Consider the following 26,471-nt stretch of genomic DNA (forward strand, 5'->3'; position numbering starts at 1 on the left):
TAAGGCAGAGAGAGTTTTTCAGTTACGACTGAATGGAAACTCAAGTGCAGGAGAAAGCGGAGGGCACAAAAACAGAAGAAAGAAGGCTGTGTGTGAAGCTGGATGGGCCTGAATGGGAGTGAAGAAGTAAAAAAGAGACTCACAAATGAACAGGAAGGTTAAGAGAGCGCCAGAGAGAGAGAGAGAGGTGACCATCAGAGCCTCCTCTGACGATGAAATGAAAAGCAATGAGGATAAAAACTGAGTCTGGCGGTGACCATGGTGACATCGAGCAACGTGGATGAGTCATCTCCCCAATAATAAAAGCCTGGGTCAGGTCATCCCTCACCTGTTGAATGGAGGGAATGACAGGGAATCGGGGGGCGTAACTGCTCCATCCTGACCCTGAATATGATGCAGACGCCCGTGACGATGTCGACGCCTCTGGGTGGATCCCGGGGACACGGTGACACCTCGGGCCCAGCGGCAGACAGTTTGGATCCACTAATACGAGCTGGTTCACTATTATTCCTGTGCATTTACATTAGCCTATGTTAGCACTGTGATCCAGAGCTGCTCCGATGAGCCCAGCAGCGTGCTGAGTGTATTCTGACTGTGGAGACGAAGAGCAAAGTCAGAGCAACATGGAGACACTTCTCAGGAAATTTTGGTAATTATTGTTTTGAACAAAAAATTTAAAAAGGGTTTATTATTCCTCATTCATTAGTCTGTGGAAAACCCACCCAAACCCAACAGACATGAATTCATTTTCAAAAAAGAGAAATCCGATCGGAGCGGGACCCGAGCACAGCTAGACTCCAGGACCGGATCCAGAATGCAGTTGTCCAGACCAGAGAGAGGAACACCAAGACCGGCAGTAGCATGATGCCTATCAATGAATTCAATAAGCTGACAATCAGCCACAGTGGAACGGAGCAGCAATATAATAAGAATAATCATAATGAAGGTGAAGGTGAAGCCATAAAAACTAAATAATGTCTTTGTTGCCTCAAGGAGAAATTTATATAAATAATGTAAAGTCCTGTTTCCACCTCCTGCCACAGCAGTAAAACCCTCTGAAGCCGACTGAGGGCCAGACCGACAAAAGACCACGTTCTATCTTATGTAATATCTATGAATCAAATTATTAAAGAACTGTCATTTAACAGCAGAAAACTGGCGGGCACATAAGCTCGGCTTCAGTTCCCTCGTCAGAACAAAGCTCCAGTGAGCTGTGAAGTTCTGCGCTCGTACCGCGTAGGTTCAGGTCCATTCGGATCCACCCGGGTACTGCAGAAGTAAAATGACACCCGAGCGGACCAGATTAGACTGACTAGAATTTGTTTGCCGGGTCGGATCTCAGGTCCCGAGAGCCAAGTGGACCCACGAAGACCTCTATGGGCTCAAATTAGGGCCACTGAGATTTTGAGCTTTTAAAGGGATGTTTACAAATAATTCAAAAGTTTGTAGTTGGACATCCTACGGTGTGTGTGACGCTGCTGTTACAAGTACAAATTCTGACCCTGTCTTTACACCTGAAACTGATTGGACAATGACAATCAAATCACAAAGCAGAGGCAAACTGTCCAGTCAGAGGGCAGATGGAGGACGGCGGGGGCTCCTCACCTGTGTCTCTGAAGAGCCCCTGCTGTTGTGGAGATTTTGCCCAATTATTGTTCAACTCGTCAGGGAAGAAAGTTTTCAGGAGCCCAAGATGTCTCACGCTGAACATAGATATTGAGGCTTGGCCGAGGAGAATGGAGAAATTATCAGTACAGGTTTATGGGCATGATGGCGTCTCCATCCTGAAGCTCGGTCCCCCGTCCTCCGTCTTTTAACCCCTACAGACGATGCTGCAAATACTTTACGCCCAGCAATGGTCGAGCTCGCTGCCTCCGTAGTTTGTGGAGTTAGGCTGTTGGTTGCTGTTCTGTAAACAGGGAAATGTCTTCACCCGTGTTAGTTCAGATCACGTTGCATGTAGCCTTCAGTACAACGTCAGCGCGTCCTGGTCAAGAGCCGCTGTTATCTGGCCCGAGGATTCTAGCGGACCCCGATCTGTGGCGTCTAGGGAGGCAAAAGCAGCTTTGACCTTGGCTACTGCTGCTACGCTGCTTCGCTTTTATCAGAACGGCTGCTTTCCCCAAATAACCTCAGACGGCCGCCCAGCGTCTCAAGGAGAGAGGACAGATTTGCTGCTGTTTCGCCTGAGACCTCAGGGCCCATCCTTGACCTGCTCAACCCAGTAGGAAATTTCCTAACACCCGCCGTCGTCCATCTTGAAAACCCACTACACCTTTCAGCACCTGCTGCGGAGACGAAGGCAACGGAGCCAGCTGCCCTCAGTTTGGACTCAGCTCTATGACTCTTTGTGACCACTACTCAAGACTCGCGTCACTTCTGACTGTAATGAAAACAGCTGAAGAACAATAGCAGTATTCTGGGCACATTATTTTTGGGCTTCTGCACATAAATGGGGGTTAAGGCTGAGAGAGAGTGGAGATGAGCCTGACAAGCTGAGTCTAAAAATAGAGGATGGACCCTTCTGATTGAGGTAATGACATGTCCTTTCCTCTGGTGCCGCCCTCAGGACAAACTTGACATTTTTTACCCCTTTAGTGGTACAGATCTAAGAATAGCAGAGCTGTCTATCCATTTTTCATCCAGCCATCCTTCCGACAGTTTCTTTCTCCTGTGTAACGCAGAGCTGCTGCTTTGAAAAATGCTGGTTTTTCCTTTCCTCTATCTGTTTCTTACTCTCTTATCACCCTCTGATTTTATCTGTGATTTTCAGTACTCTGCACCTGTGTAAATCCTTTCGAACTGCCTTATGTAAGAAAGGGCCCCTATAAATAAACCTGCCTCGCCTTGATGTATTGAACATAAAAAGCGTATCTGCCTCCGTTGCCAGTCATATTCAGAACACTGTTTAATGTCATTTTCATCAGCAGCTGGGTGGTTTGGACTTTATTCCGAGACGGCCATGATGGAGATGTGCTCGTGTGTGTGTGTGTGTGTGTGTGTGATAAGTAAGGTGAACATATTTGCATGTGTGTCAGGACAGACATTAGGTATTATGGACAATCATGGACAGGGCCCTCTCATCCACACCCAGTCCAGCAGCGTACCCAGAGCTACGTCAATAACTCCACCGCGTACCTGAGAGGAAATGCCAGAAATTCCAAAACACGTTAAAATGTCACAAAAGGTTTATTGCTTGGCTGAGACACTAAAGTTGGTATACTGACGAAGAGAAGAAGGTATAAAGGCCGAGGAAGGTATAAAGTCCCGCGTCATTGAAGGTCTCTGCTCCACCAGAACCTACTCCAGACAGGGACTATTGTTGCATTTCAGTCATTCATTAAAATAAAGTCCAGACAGGACAGTTACGGCATTTTTAGTGCCTCAGGCTCTGAGCTTCAGCAGTTTCAATTTGAAATAAAATAATGGAAACTAAATTAAAGAGCCAAGTCTCAGCTTTAATTTGAGTAGGTTTACATCAATATAGAAAGAAGCGTGATACAGCCCGTTAGACATATAGTGCACTAATGGGGTTTATGAGGTTCAAAAGCAGTTGGAGAGATACACATGAAGTTAAACAAAACCATCAGATTTAATATTTTGTGTAAAATCATTTGCCGTCTGTGTGAAGTCTTTGACCCACAGACATCAGCAGACTCTTCCCCGGTGACTGTCATTAAAATGCCATCTCGTTATCCAATATTCTGAATATTTACATGGATGGAGGAAGAAGATGCTTTACATCACAATTTTCTATTAACCAAGGCTGGGCGGGCCGATTTATAGAGGCCGTTTCCAAAGTTACTGCTGCTCCATTACTGACGTCATTGCGTCCCATCCTCTTGCATCAAAGCTGCTGATGCAAACACGCATTGAAACACATTTTTCATTTCTCTGTAATTTAAGTAAAATCACACAAAACCAGCTGAATATTTTAAGAGAAATGTGACAAAAGACAAACCTTCGTTTTCTCTCCATTTGACTGGGTGAACACGGGTCAGCACACCTGCTCCTGAACTGGGTTTAATTTGGCTCCAACGCTGTTCAGCCTCAGTATGAATGAGTTAACGTACAAGTGCATTAGCTTTCTAAAATGGGTAATCATCAAATTGTCAAAGAGTTCAGAATTTCTTTTAAAGCTGCTGCACTGCACCAACGTTTGAAAAAAAAAAAAACCTTGGTGAAATCAAAAAATCCATCAGTGAAGAAGCAAAAAAAAAGATGCATTCTATGCAGAAAATAGCCCAAAATAACTAAAATTCATTGCTGTAGAAAGTCAGGTTTTGTGTAAAGACTGTGGTCATGATCGGAGACATGTTACAGAAATTAGTCCGATACATTTTTTTGGTTATTCCACGGTGTAACTTTTGATTTACAGCAATAAAGTCGTCGTTTTGAGAAGGCTGCGGGGAATCAGAAACTACAAACATCAGTAGAGGTGTACCAATCAAAACTGTCCTCACTGATTCAACGGGTATTTTACTTTTATGTCCTTCCCTTCATCCTTCCATCCTTCCACCCCTCCACCCACCCCCTTCTGCAGATTACGGATGGCCCCTCCCGTCCGACCTTTGTCCCATCTGGATCTACCTGGACGTCCTGTTCTCCACAGCGTCCATCATGCACCTCTGCGCCATCTCTCTGGATCGATACATCGCCATACGAAACCCGATCCACCACAGCCGCTTCAACTCCCACACCAAGGCCCGCATCAAGATCATGGCGGTGTGGACGATTTCAGTGGGTAGGGACACGTGCACACACACTCGCGCACACACACACACACACACTCACAGATACTAACGCCAGCTATTTACATGTTGAAATGTTAATGATTTGTTTCCGTTGTCGTGTTTAAGCTGAGGTTTTGCCTGATATTTGAGTTATCGTGCTCATATCCAGACACGAGGTGCTGTTATTACGGCTGTTAACTTGAAGGGTGAAGTGATATGTAAAATATTTTCTGGATCTTACATTTGAAAAACGTGGCGTTGTGTCATGTTTGAGTTCTGGAGCATTTATATTCACATCGTCAGATTTTCTTTTTGGATGGACAGAGCCCTGGTGGGACACTGGCTCCTACAGCGAGTGTTGCATTATTGTTTTTTTGTAACCTCAGCGTTGCTTGGCCCCAGAGCCTCCTCAAGTCGGTTTGTAGTGAGTCTCTTTGTTAGCGTTTAGCCTTTAACTCTTTCTGCTGCCATGGAGGAAACCAATTCCTGACAAGTGAACACAGCTCTATGCAGAGCTACTGAACGCAAGCTTGCCCCCACTCAGTCTCTATGGCACGCGAACGGATCACTTCACAAGACACTGCGGGATTTTGAGGTCTTCACGGGTCCAAAATATTGGACCCAACCCAAACCTGATCATTGGAAAACCCACCTGAACCCGAAGTGCATAAATTCATTTTCAAAAAACAGACTTGCATTGAAAATAATAACTGTTACAATATTCACTGTTATACAACTTACGGTGTTAAGTAACATCAATTGGTTGAAACGTGCCGGGCGGTGTCAATGAAGGAGCTCTTGATCAGACGAGGCTGATATTGAGATGATATGATATGACTGCGGAGGCTTTGACGGAAGCTGATCACTGAAGGCGCTGAAGTTCATCAGATGTAGATTTGGCAGAAAATTGTTGGTAAGTTCTGGACAGAGGAGGCAACGGGAAACACTTGATACTGCAGGATAACTGGAGATTTGTCCCAGTTCGGTAACCCTGAAAGTTGTTTGCTTTGCTCGCAAGACATTCTCTTCCATTTCTTTTTGTCCTGGTTTTCCAACAGAAACCTTTGTCACACTAGCAAGTTTTCTTAGAAAAGCAAAAGTAACAGGAGGCAAACCAAGGACTCAAACATCCGAGGAAACCTTTTTGAAAAACAATTTTAATTTTATTTCTGGTATTGTATATTTCAAGGGTAACAAGCAGCAGAACTGTCGGGGTTGCACAGTTTTGCAGTTTGTTTGACTGAGGCTCTCATATTTAGGATGGAACAGGAGTTCATAGAACAAACAGCAAGGGTCGAGAACATGTCCACATTTTTTCAAGTCTATCTTAAAACAATACTCACACGAACATATGTAGAGTGAAAGAGGTCTTGCTCGCTGTATCATTCCTCCCGTTCATACTGATGTCATCCTTTACTAACGGGATCCCGGTGTAAGAGATGAGGGACAAAATCCACAGTCCTCGTTCTGTGTAAAAATATAATTCAGGGTTGACAGTGAACATATTTGAAATGAATCTGACAACGAATTTCATTTGTTTTTCCTTAGCTAGGCCTTTGTCACAGGAGACATTTCGACTTGTCACAGTAGGAAAAGCACAGGTGTTAATAATAACATTAACAATGGCTCTGTTCTATTCAGATGTGGCAGTGAGCCATGACGGTGAGTCAGCCATCCAGCACGCACAGTACCAGGACCCTGGAACTGAATTCAGCCATAACTAATGTTATTATTCACATTTCTCAGCCACTGCGGTTAATATTGAAAAAGCCAGGATGCAAACTTTTTTTTTCATGTTTAACCGAAACCACTGACCTTAACTGAAGCGCTTTAGTCGCTCAAACCCAACCAAACACAGGGATCCTGAACCTTGAACTCCCGCCGTCCAGTCCACCAACCTCCACACAACTTCTGGGAAGTACAGAAACGTAGCGCTTCCTTCTAGAGAATAAATGCTGCTACTGCAGGTGGTCCCTCAAAAACACACTCAGGAGGGGTTTGACTGCTCTTGGTGCGGTTCTCTTGGCTTTTTAACAACATGAGTCAACATGGCATTCAATGGGACGGGTGTATTATGTTGTCATGGGCAAAACTATTCCTGTGCTGACATTTCATCAATTGACCGGGCGCAATGCAGCCGATGTGTGTTGCACTTCCTGACTGCATGTGGGATACTCAGCCTGGTGCTCTGCTGACAGACTCTACCTGCATCGCTGGGATTGATTGGTCGGCCACTGCTGATTGTTCACTTATTTTGTTTTATTGCGTTTGTGTATTTGTATTTGATTAGCACTGAGGTACAGATGAGGCTGATGGGAATGTCATTAGTTTGGCAGCTACTTGTTCGTAAACCAAAGTAGTGGACAAATTAAAATCTTGGTTGATGAAATTAAGTACGATTCATCCTGAATGGAACATTAATGTCTGTATCAAATTACATGGTGATATTTCAGCCTAGTCAACCTAATGGTGGCGCCAGAGAAAAATGTCTTATCTTCTGGGGACATGAATCTTCGAATCAAATTCATGACAATCCATCCAGGAGTCGTTGAGATATTTCACTCTGAAACAAAGTGGTGGACTGATGACGACTGATGACGACAGTAGCGTCCATTCGGCCGTGCTGCGACCACGGCCTTAGAAAGAAAACTGTGAGCCGAGAGGAGCTTTGTGGGTTCGGTTTGATTTGAAGGCCGAGATGGTGCAGAAGTAAAATTTTGTCAATCTTATAGTCATCACAACTCTGGATCCAAAGAATACAAAACCCAGCGCACAGTGTGAATTCCCCGATCCAAGGCTGTGGCGAGGATGAAACACGCACATTCATCTCTGAGGAGTTCATCCTTGTTCACTGTGGCACTCTCCTCCTCCGTAAGTGGAGTTTTTCAGCAACGTTCTGCTAAAATACAATAACCAAAATGCCAGTTAGTTAAACTGAAGTCTTACCTGGCAGACGCACAAATCTGTGAAGGGAAATAGAGGAGAGAGAGCAGACCCACTAACCAAGCGAGTAGGAGGGCAGTCAGATGCGGTTTTCCTGCGTTCAAGACACAAGTGACGTTTATGACTCCATATCATTTTTATGGAGGCGAGGGAACAATCAGGGCCTGATAATTGGCTTCTGCCTGCCTGGCTGGTATCCAGCTGCTCGGGTCAATGGACCTAGATGAGCAGGAAATGTAATGACGGGGCCGCACAATGATGGAGGAGGTGGGAGGGACAAGCACGGAGCGGCTTAGCGCTGGCACAGACGTTATTACACTCGCTGGGAGAAAACGAGGAGGGAAATGAAGAACAGCACGGATATCAAGCATTTCAGTTTCAGCTGATAACATTTCAGTAAGCAATCTGCAGAAACAAACCAACCGTTATTGTTTGACCGAAGTTGAATTATCCAAAATCTTTTCCACTTTCCTGTCCTGATTGATTTGTTTTGCTTGTTATTAGTCGGCATGCTTTCACACGAAGCTAATTAAGATGAGAAAGGCAAGAGAAGCTGACTTTTCTCCAGGTGGCGGCATGCCCAGCCCCGAGATGTTATCAAATTAAAAATATAGCTCGACTTCAGCGCTGTTCGGTCTCCTTAATGATTCACAGATGACATAACTGAGTTATTCTGATTTTGGAAGATAAGAGACAATACAAGCAGCGGTTTGCTCAGAAGAGCGACGCGAAAATCAAATCTACAGCATAAATACATGCGTATGAAATATATATGAAGAAATGTCATCTTGAGTACATTTCATGTCTCTTCTACGTGATTAGATGACTGAATGGGCCCGTTGTTCTCGGACCGACAGGGTGTCTTTCATTTGCATTCTGCAGGGGAACCAAAGAGGCAGGAAACAATGCAAAACAACCACAAAGAGACACAAAAAAAACAACTGCAGACGTCCCAAAATGACTAAAGAGAGACACGAAACAGCCACAAAGGGACGGGAAAAGATGAGACCGCCGGGGTCCTGCTACTACTTTTCTGCTTCAGTTTGAATATCAGAGCAGGACAGAATTCACTGTAGCTGAACAGCCACAGTGTTGAGCCTGATGTGAAGCAGAACGTGGCCAGAAGTCAAAAATCTGTGGGCACAGTTACATCCAGCTACATAACCACCAGCCGAGAGAAAAGACTCTGTTTGTTGTGTGATTTCAAAGTCTAGCCCACACTTTGTCTTCAGTCTCACCCATCTACTAAAATGTCCTTAATGTCTGACGGGTGGTCGGGGTTAGCGTGCAGCGGTCGCAGCGCCCTTCTCCCCGTTCCCCGCACTTTGCCTGCTTGGTCTCAGGTTGCTGCCAGTTTCCCGGTTGCCTCTCTTCATTTGTTTGTGTGTAGCGGGTGAAAGCTCGGTCCAACCTTCCCAATTAGTGAATTCTGAGTGCACTTCTGTTTTTCGTTTCGTGTTCCAAAACATTGGGGGCTGAGTCATTCTTGTATCTCCCGAACGGCTGTTTTTTCCTTCGTGTTTTTTCACTGTTCACTGGAACAGTGACACGAACGCACTCGGGAAATTTTACCGTGTGGTAGTTTCTGAGTCTAGATTTCCATACATACGTGCGTACCATGTATCACTGTGAATGTAGCGGGGCATTTGCGTTTTCCTTCCTTCCAGGCTTCGCTCCGTTACTTTGCTTGACAGATAAAGTTATTTGACTGACTGTTTGTCGGGTGGTGGCTCTGAGTCTCTACAGAGCTGAAGTAGAACAGAGATGGTAAAGATACATTAATTGAAAATATAATAAAATTTCCAACATTTCCATGAAAACGTTATTCTTTAAGGGGAGGACACCACGACGAGGACCTGAAAGCAGACACTGCCCACTATCAGCAGAATTTAGAAAGGAAGGACAATAACCAACACCATCAATGTGTCTCGGTGCAGAAAGGTTTCTCCGGCGACCTTCACTTCCACCACTGGACTTATCAGTGTCTGTCACGCTGATGCTTTTGCTCTGCTTGTTTTCAGTTGGGATGTTTTTTTTATTATGGATCATCAAGCCTTCGTCCTTCCTCCACGACTTCCCTTTGTTTTGTCGGCAGTGTGTGGAGTTACAGACTGGGAAATGTAGATTTCAGGTATATCTACCTTTTTATTGTTGATGTTGGCAGATGCCTTGTCGTTCACATGTGAGACAACAAGACCGCCCCTCCATTTTCATTTTCATCACCTCAAAGCCCTGGAGGGGGACGCAGGAGGGACATTTTCTTTCCTGTTCTTTCCTGCCTGGTCCTGTTGTGGACTCATTTTATCACCGTGAATTCTGTCCTGCTTTGATATTCAAACTGAACGGCTGCTCGGGCAGCAGAAAAGTAGTAGCAGGACCCCGGCGGTCTCATCTTTTCCTGTCCCTTTGTGGCTGTTTCGTGTCTCTCTTTAGTCATTTCGGGACGTCTGCAGTTGTTTTTTTTGTGTCTCTTTGTGGTTGTTTTGCATTGTTTCCTGCCTCTTTGGTTCCCCTGCAGAATGCCAATGAAAGACACCCTGTCGGTCCGAGAACAACGGGCCCATTCAGTCATCTAATCACGTAGAAGAGACATGAAATGTACTCAAGATGACATTTCTTCATATATATTTCATACGCATGTATTTATCCTGTAGATTTGATTTTCGCGTCGCTCTTCTGAACAAACCGCTGCTTGTATTGTCCAGTAGGTAATAGGCTCTCAATTTATGTTTGTACCGAACATGAACATGAATGGACCATCTTTCTTTGTGCGTCAGGTTCAGTTTGTGCTCAGCATCATAATAAACTGCAGCCTGTTTCAGAAAAATAAGAAATGTATCAGTCCTACAAAATAAAGATTTCACCTCAATAATCCAGAGGTGTCCACGCAAAATGTTCCCATCAATTACACATGAGAGCTGAGTCTTTCCGCTAAAGGCTTTATGTCACGCACACCCAATTAAGCAGGAATTATGTGTGCTCATGCAAACAGAGGACTCAACCGAACCAGATTTACTAAACAGAAAACAAAAAACACACATTAATTCACCCAAAATACGACTAATCTCCAGCATTATCCTCAAAACAGATGAGCTCCCAATTTGCTATGACAAATGCCAAACTTAGCAATAATACACTGAAATTAATTGAAGTAAGTAATAATAGCAAATGCAATGAGGTGTGAAAGTGAGTGACAGACGAGCGAGCGATGAGCGCAGTGGTTGTCATTGTAAAACAACACAAAACGGAACCGAGCTCAGGGAGCGGTGATGGGCTGGGAGCGCTGGGCTCCAATAACTTAGGAGGACTGAGCTGGTCTTCCTAATCACTGTGATGGCACCTCGGCTCCACCCAGACAAGGACCTGCAACGCACCCACAGACACACACACACACACCATCCAGGACCAAGGCCAAGGGCGCTGGGGCCGTCACAGTGACCTTCGCGGGACTGTTTCTCTCTCCACGGAGATGAGCTAAAATTTCTGACTCTAACTCATTTCAAAGTATGTTTCTGAACGGTTCTCAGCACGATCGACATCGGCAGCTTGTGCATGATATGTGATGAAATCTGCAGCGCGACATGGCAGCTAAAACAGATATGGTCAGAAATCACAGCGAAGTTTTCCATTTACATGAGCCAATATATTCATTAAATCCTCAGCTGAGGATCCTGACACTGTAGGTGGATGCAAGTGACAAAATCTGATTCATTATTATTGCTATTATTATTAATATTATTATTATAAGTGGTAGTAGTATCTGTTGTTGTAGTATATCATTATTAGTAACTTGTCGCATCCACGTCACAATGGATGATGGTTAATATTTCAGGTGAAATCTGGCTCAGTCTGCACCGTACGTAGACTCTCTGGAAGTCCGTAGGAGGTCCACTTGCAGTCCTTGTGGACCGTGGCTTTGGACAGCCCCTCAACACTCAGGGACTTCCCAGGAACAAGCCCGCTACGTCTGCGAGTCTGCAAGTGTGGTGTAGTCTGGACATTTGGATCCAGCCTTATAATTCTACTAACATGAACTTTTCTTTTTTCATTTTCAACCCGGTTCCTAACAAACACTGGATCAACCTTGTTTGACAAGTCCGTCCCCACGGCACGTGGTTGAGAGTGGAAAGTTGTCCTTTAGTTACCCATAACTCCTTTCTCTGCGTAGGTCTGCACACATCCCCATGCGCCTTTGCAAAGCAATTCCAGCCTGAGTCCTGAGGTGTGTCCTCAAGCCCTTCTGCTTGTAATTGATCAGGTGGAACCTAGTAATTTATTAGGTGTTAGAAACCAGCTGGGATCATGTCTATTGCTCGGTATCTATATATGTCAATGGACCCACAACGGAAATGGTTCCTGACCTGACCTGTCCTAAGATTTCTAACGAAACAAGAGGAAAGGGGAGAAACTTGGATTATAAGCAGTTTTGACAGAGATCCTTCGTCCTTCGATGGCTGGGGATGCAACAAGAGCCGTGAGTGGCGAGACGGCAGATCATAACAAATGAACAATGTAACAGTTAATATTAATACACGGTCCAACAGTGGGATTAGAAATGAATCCACTCAGGTCTGTCCATATAACAGGCCCATTATAAGCCCAATTAAACAAGTTCAAAGAAATAATTGTGTGTGACTAAGTCCAGTAAGAGTTCCTCACTTCGTTCAAAGGTTGAATGGGGGCAGGCAGGAGGATGTGTGGAGGCCGAGGTCGTTGGGCTGGGGGAAGGGATGACTTGAAAAAAGACTTTTAACTAAAATGAAACGGGGAACACCTCGCCTCAACTCCTTGTTATTACACCAAATTACCCTTTCTACACTCATTGTGTTTTCTCCAAACTTTATTGACCAAAAACAGAGCGGGGTGAATTGTCAGCCTTGCCTAGTGCCCCTGAGCTCCTCGGCCACCCTGAGCTCCGTGTTTGTTTCCTGTTGCCTCCACTTCATTAGCTCTGTCATTCTGCACTGTGGCTGCTAATGATCGAGTCGAGCCGGAGCTACTGATAGCTAATTTAGCCTTCCTTCCTACTCCAGATCCAAAGCACGATAGCTGGGAGTCGCTAATCCTTTACGTTCTCTGCCCGGTGAGTAAATGCAGTTACGTCATTTCTCCGACATCTGGTTACTCCTGGAGATAAGTTTGACTGTTGTAAATGTGTTGTCCTGCTCTTCGGCAGCCAGTTACACATTTAGCTGATGGGGAAGTGACTGGGGACAGTGGATGCAAAGTCATCCTGAAAATATAAATAATATTTAAATTACCATAGTTATTAGAAATTGTATAAAGGCTACAGAGCAACAGTAAAAAGAAAAGATAATATTTAGGAAAACGATACCATGCAGGACATCGTTGCACTACATCGTCAGGCACTAGTTAAAACATGCGACACAGAAGCTCGTAGTGCAAGCAGTAAATTGGGAAATATTAATGCTAATAGAAATATGCACCAAAGGAGAAAACACCGTGCTTCATTAATAGGCAGTAATTGGAACATGCAAAGCAGAAGCTGGGAGTAAAAAAAAACCCCCATAAATCACCCAGGTATAAAGTAATAGAAACACATGACATAAAAATGAGATGGTTGAATAATATTTATCTCAAATGGAGAGAGAGAAAGGTGACGTCACAGCTAAAGTGTCCCATACTGATTCAGGAGAAAAACATTTGAAGCAGCCTGCATAGACAGGACTTAAACTAGATTAAAGCTGATTGGTGACATCAGGGGCAACGGCGTTCTGAGTTCTGATTGGGCGCCTCCAGGCGACATCCAATGCTACTAGCGACGTATAGACTACAGGCTGCCGCTATCCCCCTACTTCAGTCTCATCACGTCGCCCAGTAGAATGGGTTTTAGTTCAAAGAGAGGGGATGGTTGGTATGATACAGGTAATATAGCAAGTGTAGCTACCCAGAAGGTTTGGGCAGCGTCGAGGAAATTATTCAAACACTCTCTTCTCAAGGATACAAAATTTATTTTGAAGAACGTGAATGAAAGCTGAGCAAAAGGTTTCTCCAAGCATTGTTTACCTCCGCTGAGGAGCGTCTGTTTTCACCCGTGTCTCTTTGTTTGTCAGCAGGATTACGCAAAAACTACCGAACCGATTGGAAAAGACACTTGGCAGAGGGATGGGGCATGGGCCGGGGAAGAACCCATGAAATTTTGGTTCAGATCCGGATCATTTACTGCAAATTAGATTTTTTTTTCTTCTCTGGAGTCTGGTGTATATCGTTAGACAATTGCCTTGGCGGAGGTCTGAAGTCCACTGCGAGCCATTCTAGTTGATTCTGCCAGGACATGCACGTGGAGGGAGCGGAGAGGGTCTCTCCCTGGCATTGTTTCCTACAGTACATCTATACCTTGTCACAAACAAGTCATCTCGGCGAGTGGTCAGGTCTGTCACAAAAGAGTACAGCAGAAGGGAGTGAAGAAGGTTCTCTTGAAATCGTTTGTTAGGTCACTACAGGTGGAGAGGTGGAGTTCAGAGAATTCAGATACCAGTAAAAATTAGCTCCTTCACTCTTCCTCTGTGGTTTCTGTGGTTGCCATCGCTGCAGCAGCAGGTTGAAGAAAGTTCAACCAGAGCCAAAAGCAGACGCTCTCTGTCCTACCAGTCATTTCACATCAGAAACAGTGGAGGCAGCGGCCACTTCTGCTTCGTCACTGACAGGAAACAATTGTTGTGTTCTCCAGCCTTGAGAAGCCACAGAATATGAAACTGAACAACATCAGATCAGACTGTTTCGCATTCAGCTGAGAACTTTGCCTTTGCCACATTCTCAGTTGATTCATGCAGGCAGGGATATTTCAGTCTGTAAGGAGAATCGGCAGAGAAAAGTATAATTGGGTTTAGTTTAAGTTGGCGCTTAACAACACAGTTTCAGTACACTCCCATATCAAGACTATTAGTACATACATGTTACAGGAATAGGAATCAAAGATTAAAAAGTTGAATCTTAACATGTGTCCTAAAGGAATTCACAGAGGTTGCATGGTGGATATTTATGGGAGAAGACTAGATATTCCCCCACAAATGATTGTGTGGTTCTGCAGTCGTGCAGTCCTTTGCAAGAAACCTTTTCAAAACACTGCTGGATTTACAGATGCTCTGACGCCCAGGAACTAAAAACTGCACTGTTAAGCTGCGTTCTTGGAACATCATACCGAAAAGACAGAAACTGAGCAGCTGGAACACTGTGAAAATAATAATGCAAATCTGTCTGTGTCTTGCATTAAAACATTTCATCCAAACCTGGGAGCAGGTCACCTAAAAATAATACGAACACTTCTTCCAAATTCGGGTGCAGACCAAGAAGTGATCCTAGATCAGCTCCAGGTGAACTGCGGTGCAGTCGGAACGCAACACTTTTCAATGAATAATCAATGAACTGCTTGACGGTCAGCAGCGTTAAAACATGTACTTCACTTGGAACGAATCCTGAATGTTCTCAGTTTCACAGAGGTAAAGAGCTGTAGACTCCGGACCTCATCCATCCGGTGATTCAAGAGAAGACGTGGCATTCGGTAGTTTTCTCGTGCTGCTCCGATGACACGTTGTTGGCAGCTGTACTGTTAATATTCCTTTTTAACGACACAGACGGAGCACAACAGGTAGCTTTGTGTATCAGGTTTAGCTAATGATCTCACATAAGCGCATCAGCAGGTGGCGTTCATCAGGCGGAAACAAGCGGTTTCCGACGAGTTGCTGTGGTCGGGAGAGTTTTTCCTCACAGGAAAAACAGGACAGATGTGGGATAAGAACCTGGAAATGTTCTTGCACGAGGCCCAGTGACAGTGACAGTACTTCTTACTACTGCTCGTCTGAACCTCTGAAGGCAGAGCAGTGAAGTGAGAGGAAGGAGAGCTCAACCTGGACTCAAACAGATGAACCAGGACACTCTAAGTTACTAGCAGGGTCAAATTATTAAAACAAACTGTAAAAAACTCATAAATGATGATGCATTATTATAGAGTAAGCCTGACCAGCTGTAACATGAAAGTGAGTCGTAAACCACTGTGACGCATCAATAATTATACTCCAACACTATAATGTCTATTATTCTGAGTACTTTTCCTTTTAATATCCATGTGCTTCTGTTGACTCTACTCTTACCTGAGGTAAAAACGTGGATGCTGTGCTGCTACTTTTACTGAAGGAGAAGACGTGAGTGCGTTTCCCACCGCTGCCCTGACACCGTCAGACATTGTACAACCGTTTTCCCAGGCCGAGTGGCACAGAGCATGAGGAGTCAACTGACCTTCAGGTGTAAAACCAGTGTGGTCCCCCTTTGAAATTCCAGAGTAACGTTCTCTCTCCGTTTCTGACCTCAGTTTGTAATTGGTGGAGGTCTGATGTTCTCGGAGTAGCCGCGGCCTCTGTCGTGTTCACTTCATTTTCTTCCCTCTGGGAGGTAACGCTCCCCGTCAGCGTTTTCTTTGACTCTCCCATACGTTTCTGAGCTGATTTCTTTCTGTTTTGCACCTTTGCACACAACATAAACCTGTTTAAGAAGCTCTGCTGTGACGCAACCGAAGGCCGACGCAGACGACAGGAGGACGAGTTGAGTGATGTGATGTCACAGCGAGGCACCGAGGTGGGTTTGACCCGCCGCCCGCCACGCTGCGCTGTGCCCACGAGCCCGATGAGATTATGCAGTGTTTCCCAATTAGTGTTCATTTTTCATTTTTATTGACACGCACCGCCTTGGTTTTCTCCTCGGGTTAGTCAGGAGGAGGAGGAGGAGAAAGGAGCGCTTTGGTTTCCTCGTGGGAGTGTGGTGGCTGGCGTTGAGTCGAGCCTCCTGTGAGTCGCAGTGAGTCGTGGTTACGCTCTGATCTGATTGGACGTAACATCAGGACATAAACATTGTTGCACAGGAGAGGGGGTGGATGTCCACACACTGGCACACATGAATGCATGCAGATGATGTGTGTGTGTGTGTGTGTGTGTGTGTGTGTGTGTGTGTGTGTGTGTGTGTGTGTGTGTGTGTGTGTGCGTGTGTGTGTGTGTGTGTGTGTGTGTGTGTGTCTGTGTGTGTGTGTGTGTATGTGTGAACATCTCCAAAATTACATAATGCAGAACAACACGTTCATGCGTTTCTTGACAAATGTGTTGTTTCTCCCTTCAACACTCTGCAAAACACACACACACACACACACACACACACACACACACACTTCACTGTTGCACTTTATTAACTTTTCACAGAGTTTAAGACGATTGCTGTTAAAACTACAGAAACAGTGACCGCTTTAGGATTTTATCTTTTTTCTTTCGTTTAATGTGACAAAATATCCATTTTGATTGAGATTCAGTAACAATTACTTAGAATTCCAGTTAAAGCAGGTAAAATATTGTTGATATCTTGATGTGAATTCTTGATAGTTGATTGATTCTTACTCCAGCTGGTAAAGTGCTGGACTGTTGGTGGAGTACACACCTCACCACACATGGCTCTTGGGATGGCAGTATTGGTTTGTCTGTGGGTCAACTATTTGGTCACTACTTACATTTCTCAACACCTATTGTTGGATAGATTGGATTCATGGTCCCCACGGGAGGAACCCCTCTGAGTGTGTTGATCCTCTGACTTTTCCTCCAGCGCTACCAGGAGGTTCACATTTGTGGTTTTGAGGGAAATATCTCAAAGTTTATTGGATGAATTGTGATTACATTTGATTCATAGATTTATGTTCCCCTCAGGATGACCTGTAATAACTTTTCAGAATTTTTTTTCTAGCGCCACCTTCATGTTAATTTATACAATAAACACTTTGGTTTTTGACCAAATACCTGCAGAACTAATGACGTTCCCATCAGCCCCAGTTTGTGTTTAGGGGTTATTAGCTAATGTTAGCATGCTAAACTAAGGTGCTGAACATGTGAAACATTATACTGGCTGCACATCAGCATGTTTGCATTGTCGTTGTGAACATGCTAGCGTTTAGCCCATTCATTTACAGTTACAGCCTCACAGAGCTGCTAAAATGCCTGTCTTCCCGGCTGCTGAATTAAATGACAACAAAATTAAAAGTGAATCATCCCACACCAGGAAGCGTTAATCACTATTCCTTAAATAGTTCAGTACTTCAATAGTCGAAAAAAAAACGTCTCAACACAGGACTCTTGAGGTTCAACCTGATTTTTGCAAATCTACAAACCTTCTAGGACAATTCTCAGGAGCCGAAACAGACCAATGATTTTTGGGCATCTCTGCTGCTGGTGAAAAAGCGATGCTATGGGGTAGTTACGCCCTAATGTTACATTACATTGACGGGTTTACAGATACTACATCAAAAAATACTGTAAACTATTGGATCAGTGCTCTGTCTTGGCCAAAACCCTGAGTTAAAGAATCCTTCTCAGGAGAGAAAATGCAGTGATGTAACAGGGATACGAGATGATGAGAGGCGATGCAAACATTGGAGAATATATCATAGAAAAAGAAAAGGTTGAGAGAGGGTGAGAGATGAAAACAGAGGGGAGAGAGGAAGTGAAGGTTGAGGGGGAAGAGAGAGATTGAGAGAGACAGGAAAGATGGAGCTCCAGGTGACCAACAGTAACAAACTGTAACTCAATAGCCTGCATTGTGTGAAACTGTGTGAACGTCAAGTTCCATCTGCACGACAAGCACATGTTTATGAATTTCCAGCGTTCCTCGATGAACATGAACGCAACAAATATTGACTCACTGAAGTGGAAACATCTTTCGACACACGCCACATTCATTACAGACCATTTCCTGCGAGGCTTGTTTTCGCCTTTACGCCCGGGGAAGACATATGCGTCAAGTCTTATTTTTTTTATTTTGCACCTCCTGCTGAAGATTCAACCTGAGTTTATTTGAACAAATGATGACAAGGAAGAAAAACACAAACTGTGCTGTGAGATAGAAACACGGGAGACTAACGACGTGATATCAACCTGTTAAAACCACCTTTTCCTTTTCCTGAATGCTTATGAAACGCCGAGAAGGGTACGTCACAAATTCTTACAAGTTTTCTCACCATATCCGATATGGCACCGTCATGAGCAAACCTGACCCTGCAAGAAACAAACAAACAAAAAACAGATATTTCCATATAACAGTGACGCTGATTGCTAACATTCATGGGAACTGTGGTTGTTTTTGCCCCCAAATTAATTGTTTTAACTTTGACACGATAAGTGTGTTTCTATTCACACGTTCTATGTGAATTTTCCTTTTGGCATTACACAAAAACCGGAGTGGAGATGAGTGAGTGAAAGAGTTGGTTTCTGAGGGACGAAACGCTGACGTACATGAGGCATGAAGAGGCCTGATCTCGCCGCGTCCTCTTCTTCTGTGGTTGCTCGAGGGCAGCGACTGGAGAATCAGCTCCACCTGCCGTTTACCAGCTCACATCCAAACAACAGCAGTGGATGGGAATGTGCACTAATTTGCATTTTCTTTTGCAGATTTTCTCGATGTTCGGTAAAACATCGTTTTACATCTGGATGGAAACTTGACACCAGGTGTTCCCATTTTAGAGTAGCCTACACAGCACGGGACCAGCAGTCCCCGCCATGTGTCCCCCAGACTCCAGAGCTGATCTCACCGCTGCTGATCAGCAAGTCTGCACCAACTCTGATCTGACACCAGTTGTTTTGACTCTTATCAGAGACCCTCCTCTCTCACATTGAATCCTGTTTAGCTAAAGCTAAAGCTAAAACATAAGCACAAACATAATGACCACACAGTGTCTCTGTGATGGTAAGAGGTTTCCACCGGCCTGTAATTACTCGTGACGTACGAGATCGGGTTGCGGCTAGACAGGTCCATAGGTCATCATCATATCAGAGGGTAGGGAAGTTGGTATTTTCAACATTTTTCCAGTGATACATTTTCTGAATGTATTGATATTTTAGCCTGAATGACTGAAACATTTGCTGGGAACCTTGCTACATGGTTTGCTGGTCCTGGATCAGGGCGAGCGGATCCAAGCAAACGCTCCGTTTCAGATAGAGTCAGACTGTTCGTGTAGCAGCTCAGGGCTGTTTCAGATCAATAAACACACACACTGCAGCACGTGTGTTGCTTTATGTAGAAGTGTTAGAGGCAGAAGCTCAAACAGAGAAGTGTGTGTGTGTGTGTGTGTGTGTGTGTGTGTGTGTGTGTGTGTGTGTGTGTGTGTGTGTGTGTGTGTGTGTGTGTGTGTGTGTGTGTGTGTGTGTGTGCGCGCACGCCCGGCTGGTGTGTCAGTTGTCTCCCTCCAGTTTGTGGGCCTCCAGTATTAATCCCACGGGGAAACACTGAACCGTCTGTCTGCCTGCACACACACACAGACACAACCCACACACACACACACACACACACACACACACACACACACAGATGTAGACACATACATACATAGACAGACATATACAGAGATATATACTGAACTTGTTTGTGTTTATACAACAGACTTTGCACACACACACACTCATAACGTGCATAATGCTATTTGACAAAAACACACACACAAGCTCAGTCTGTCTGTTGTGACTCACACACAGATGGTTTATGTTTTTCTGTAATTAAAATGATTGAAAGAACATTTGATTTTTTTTCTTTTTTCAGTAAATCTGGCAGAAGTACACAAAGTATCCCATCATTTATAATTACCATGGCGGAAAGTAACTAAGTATATTTACTCAAGTATTGCTCTTAAGTAGAGGGTATTTGCACCTGTGTGATACTTTATACTACACTACATTTCACAGGGAAGTTCTTTTTGTTCAACCACGTTTATCCGACAACCGACACAGTGTAGATCAAGACTCTCTGTAGCAAGAACATATGACGAACTTATAAAATACAGTGGTTGACAACCTTTTTGTCTCGTGACCTCTCAAGACGTCTCTGAGTTGTTAGAGAGACATTTCCCTTCTAAACGTCTCACATGGTTTCTGTTCACTAACTGTTCAGGAATCCAAGATCAGAGAAAAGTCCAAACACTGACAAAAGATTCCTGGATCAGATCTGTGTTTCTTCTTCTTTCCTCTCCCATGAATCATCCGACGACCTCTCAGGTTCACCTGGTGGCCCTCTGGAGGGGGCCCGACCCCCAGGTTGGCAACCACCGGACTAAACTAGCTAACTGTGTATAAAGTAGTTAAGAGCCCTGCAGCCCAGCTCTGATGGGAACGTCATGAGGTCAGTTGGCCAATAACAGTGATAAAAGTGCAGCTTGTCCCGCCTCAACAGGTGCAGCGCGAGAGCGACGGAGCTGTCAATCAAGCACAGACTCTGCACGAAGAGCTCTAATTAGGAAAACGAGTGAATCCACCTGTTTGGGTTGTGACAGGTGCAGGGCCTTTGAAAGCAGCTTCACCTGGAGCAGCCACAGCAGTAGAATCAGTTGAAACGATATCATTCATGTTTATCAGTCAAAGGGGCCATTTCCTGCAGAACAAGTGCTTTTAGAGTCCAGCACATTTCGTCCATAATACTTTTGTACTTTTAACTGAGTAGATTTTGAATGCAAGACTTTTACTTGCAATAGAGTATTTTACAGAGTTGTATTGGTACTTTCCCAAGTACTTCTTCCACCACTGTATTGATCAATATTATATTTTACTTTATGTAATTTATAAAGCAGCATCTTTTTATCTCAGGGGACATTGAACGCTGTCGAGCAGATAAGGTTATAGGTTGGCGATATCCCAACTCAAACCCTGTAAAACATTTGACAAATATGTCGTCTTATCCTTAGGAAATATCTGTGTAGAGATAGACAGGAAACGGAGGGGGCGCAGTGATATGTGCCAAGAAATACACTTTACATCTGACTTTTGGCAAGAAAGCAAATGTAAGGTCGGATATGATCGATACCCGTCAGTCAGCGGCTGGTTAAAAACTAGAAATAGGGTTAAACAGCTAGAATGGCTCTGTCCAAAGTTAACAAAATCCACCTACGAAATATTTGTTTTTACACGTCAGCTTTTGTAGATTAAACAAATGAGATATATCATGTTAATCCGTGGGTTTTGGAGGTGTTGGTAGGTGGATTCTGGTCCCTCTGGACTGAGCCAGGCTGGCTGTTACCCCTGTTTCTGTTGTTTCTGAGCATAATCTGGGGCTTTGCAGAATCGTCCAATATTGATGTTCGTGTCTGGCGATACAATTGGGTACATTTCTGCATTTGAGGACCATAAATAAACCCAGTCACAGGTCTGCATTAAAATGGATTTTACAGTAGCTGCCAGCTCTTTACTGACACTGGGACAATAACAGCTAACAGCAAAGAGCAGTGCTGGCTCTCTGTCACCAAAACCCATGCCAGGTTTGTACACAGTTGTGATCAAAGTGTCTTTCGGGGCTGAGAGTGAAGACATTTTTACAGCAAGAATTAAAGCTGTAATCCACCCAGAGCCACTGTTGTGATCTGAACATAACCCCCACAGTCTAATATTCTTACAGCCTGGCAGATACAATGCAGAGCTGGAGGTTGGCGTGGAATGCAGAACCAAAGGAAAAAGGCCATTGTGTGTGTGTGTGTGTGTGTGTGTGTGTGTGTGTGTGTGTGTGTGTGTGTGTGTGTGTGTGTGTGTGTGTGTGTGTGTGTGTGTGTGTGTGTGTGTGTGTGTGTGTGTGTGTGTGTGTGTGTGTGTGTGTGTGTGTGTGTGTGTGTTTTTAAATGCTCCTTCCTCTGTTCCTTTACCCCTTCCTCTTCTTCCAGGACAGAAAGATTAGGAAATTTCTTGGAGCTAAATCAGCATTTGGATCTGGATTTAAAGATACGTTTTTAAAATCAGGGCTTCTACGTATCAAAGTGCTAAAAGTGACATTTTGGATTTAGGTGACAGATTAATGGAAACCCAAGCCCTAACCCTCTTTCAGTGTGCCCATGAGTGTAGGGACAACTACCAGTGGATCACTGTGACACTGAAGAAAACTTAAAACCTGACGAATCTCTGGCAAGTTCTGAAGATGTAGGAAGAGGCAGATTTATGGACGTTTGGTCCCAATGGGCGTCAGAGATAATGATGATATAAGGTCCTCAGGTAGTGTAAGTCAAAGTTATTCACAAATATATGTGTACATGTCTGTGTGTTCAGATTTGACTGAGTGATGACTGAGTTCTTTGACACAAAAAGCTGCAGTTGGTCAAGTACCTCAATCCCCTAGAAAAACTGTGTGGCACAGCCACCGCTGCAGCTCCACCTGCAAACTATGACAACTGAGCTTCTGTTGCACCTCTGTCATCACCGCATGCCGTAGCTTTGCCTCTGGGGTTAGTCAGCTGATGAATGGAGCTTATGAAGGTCCTCACAGCTGTGGGAGTACAAACGTCTGTAAGTGCACCGCGGAGCGCGGAGAGTGAAACGCTGGCGACGTGACGGCAGGTGTGAGCTGAACTCCATCACTTCATCCACAGTCACTGCAACGCTGTCTGCTAAACGTGTTGAACGTTGAAGCGGTGGTAATGAAAGTATCTGCCAAGTTTCAAAATGTAATTAAAGTTATGTTCTAGCAATTTTCGGTCCAAGTAGCATTTTGATGTGAAATGTATTTTGGATTGTGTTCACAGGCAACATTTTTTCCAGTCTCGGAAGTGTTGCTCTTCTGTACCAGACAGTAATTGGTTGAAACTGTCATGTAAAATGAAGCAGCAACCACCACAGTTAAATGCTGAAGCCACTGTAAACCTGAGCATTAGCGTTCAGTTCATTTATTCATGGGTTCAGATCAGTTCAATAAGCTGTCAGTAACAAAACAGCCGTTGGTGGGAGTCAGAATCGGCACTAATTATGTCCTACTAGTGTCCAACTTCTTAATGTGACATTGTTGATTTGTTTTCTTAATGTTAAACAGTATTAATGACTTGAAGGCTGATGTTGTGATTGGATTGTTTTTACCTTTATCTTCGCCTGGTTGACCTGATTGATGACGTTGTGACCGGATAATTGGACTGATGAACTTTGGTCGACGTTTGTTTGTCACGGAGTCGCGGAGTAGGTCAGAAATTAAACCACTGGAGGTCGGCAAACTTTCAGTCTTGCCACCAGATGTTGAACCCGCCGCAGGGATTTGCTTCCATTCAGACACAAGCGCTTCAGTGAGGTCCAGCACTGACGCTGGGGGATCAGGTCTGGCTCTCAGTCGGTGTTCCAGGTCGATCCAAAGGTGCTGGATGGGGTTGAGGTCAGGTCTCTGGGCAGGCCAGTCAAGTTTTTCCGCAAACTGGGACAACCATTTTTTTTTAAGGAGCTGGCTTTGTGCACGGGGAGACTATGATTTTGAAATGGTAAAAGGACAGACACAATAGGGGCCTGGACCAAACCAGGAAGAACAGCCGCAGACACCCCTGTCCACATACTTTTGGCAGTATACCGTATGTTCAGGGGCTTTTTTCTTTGTTTTCAATGTATGCAGAAAAAAAGGGCCTCTGGTTCAAGTATACATTTTGACATCCATTACACCAGTTATTATCTCAACTGTGGACACAAATCAGCTCACTTTAATTCATATTTTCCTTACTGAACAAAACGTGTGGACGTGTCTGTGTCTTTTTTCACTAGAGTGCTTAGTTTCTAAAGTCAGCCAAAAACCCAATGCAAAATTACTACTGGAAATCTGTCTTTGTATCAACCAACTCTGGCCCACAAAGACTCTTTGTGCACGTCTATAAGCAAACTCTTCTTCTGGCAGAAGAAGTGTTTCCTCAATTCCTTCTTTTTCTTGCGTTTTCCATCTTCACACTGCAGAGTTACACCAGGTACAGACAACTGAAAGAAGTCACAGCTTTCACAGAAGCACCGCAGTGTAATAAAAAGCTCTTACGTGAGTCATTGTTGGCTTTCAAAATGAAGAGTTTTCGGTGTAGACTGACTGCCTGAAATATTTCCCGACCGGTTTTCAGGTTGCACCATCTCTCTTAAATCCCTCTGTTGCAATCTGAAATCAAATCCAGAAAGTCTCCATCTCCTCCACTCTCTTCCCCTTCATCTCTTATGTGTCTAAAGTGTCTCCCTCCCCTCTGTTTTCTCTCACTTGATCCTCTTTTATCTTCTCTCCCACTTGTGTCACGTTTTTTCTCTCTTTTGCGCCTTGTGTCTCTTATTTCATGTATTTAGAGAGGTACCATCGGGGAGAGAGGGAAGAAGACCTAAAAAACTGACAAAAACTAACTTTTGATTCCTGTGATTCTGTGTGATGGACGCTCGGGGTCTTATCTGAAGTAATGAATCCAGGCGCACATTTCAGCATTGTCACTTCGACGAGTAGTATTTGATCAGCTGGATATGAAGCAGACAGCAGGTTAAGGCAAATAATGATATTTTCTCTCTGTTTGTATCCATACATGAGAGAGAGGAGGAAACAAAGAGAAGAGCGGCCTGTCAGACACAGTACCATTAGACTGCAGTGGGGACTATTATGGCCATCATTAGTCAGAAATACTAATTACCTTCTTTTTTTAAAACACCCACAAACCCACATATCCACAGCAGACAGCCTGTATTCACCCTCTGAATTTCATTTTGTGACAAGGAGCCTGATAGAACCTCGACATTTAGCCTGAATATTATCACCATGGATTTCAACAGCAGCACAGCGGATGCCTGAACAATGCTTGTCCTTGAGTTTCAGGGTCTTACAGCTCTCATCACTGTGGTTTCTGTTCTTCCCAGCGATCACCCGTCAGTCATACAGTGTGGGCGGGACTGTGAGGTTGTCTGTTTTAAATTTTGTGTTGGTGGCAGCATTTTGTGTGCCTGATACCACTCTCGTGTCTATCTATTAAATATGAAGCTATATACAGTGGGTTAGCTTTGCTTAGCATAAAGATGTTTTTGTGCAGTTAATCAGTGAGCTTTAGAGGGAGCGGATTTTGTGCCCTTTGCACGGAGCCAGGCTAGCTGTTTCCCTCTGTTTCCAGTCTTTAGACTAAGCTAAGCTAGCCAGCTGCTGGTGGTTGTAGCTTCATATACAGACATGAGAGTGGTATCAGTCTGAACATATACCTCGCGGCTGGAGAGTGAATATATGTATTTCCACAACTGTCAAATTATTCCTTTAACTATGTACAATCTTCTTATGTAAACTCCAAATAAACCTGACTTGTGAAATGTATCACTTCTTGTGATTAAAACAGCAAATGATAAATCATTATGAGTGGATATAGGCTGAACCAATGGTTGCCCAGTCCATGACAAAGTAGCAACTTTAATATTTGTTTATTTTTGAAAATTCATTGGGATTATTAGTTGGAATGTGTGTCCACAAACAAACTAGACTAATGATGCATCTAAGTCCAGTATTCCCTCTCTTTTAGCTCTGTTTTTTGTCTCCACCAACTCCTGAGGGAAATATCTTTAGCTGCTAAATGATCCACTATGTTCACTCGCTGGTCTCTAACTGACATACTGTACAGTTTTGAATAACATATAAAAAACAACAAATATTTTTTGCATGGCAGTCATACAAGTAATGTACACAGATTTGCGGTCCCCAGAGGATACATCCGCCTGGCTTTGCTGATCCTTCGACTTTTCCTTTAGTGCCTCCTGTTGTTCAAAGTTTTCACTTATTCTAATCCTAGATGGATTGCTGTGAAAACTTGGTAAACACACCTCATTTTTATCCAAGGGCCCCCCCTAGAAAAATGTACTCAGGATTTTAGAAAACTCAAATGTAATGAGCAGGAGTAACTAAAAGGTTAATAAAACGTTAACAAACAATCTTGTTGATAATACTTCTGTACTTTGACTTAGTTTACATTACATAACATTACATTTACTCATTTAGCAGAAGCTTTTATCCAAAGCGACTTACAAGTTAGGCTACTTAGGG

At 44.0% G+C, this 26,471-nt stretch overlaps 1 protein-coding gene across 1 annotated transcript in view; it reads left to right on the top strand.

The window, feature by feature from the left end:
• The window catches only part of htr2aa (5-hydroxytryptamine (serotonin) receptor 2A, genome duplicate a), a 63,565-nt gene that overhangs the window by 35,899 nt on the left and 1,195 nt on the right, over nucleotides 1-26,471 (top strand). Inside the window, exon 2 of the mRNA XM_040149006.1 lies at nucleotides 4,544-4,744. Coding sequence (XP_040004940.1) covers nucleotides 4,544-4,744 — 201 coding nt within the window. The remainder of the gene's footprint in view (nucleotides 1-4,543; nucleotides 4,745-26,471) is intronic.

This window comes from Xiphias gladius, chromosome 16 (assembly GCF_016859285.1).
Source record: "Xiphias gladius isolate SHS-SW01 ecotype Sanya breed wild chromosome 16, ASM1685928v1, whole genome shotgun sequence".
Classification (NCBI taxonomy): Eukaryota; Metazoa; Chordata; class Actinopteri; order Istiophoriformes; family Xiphiidae; genus Xiphias; species Xiphias gladius.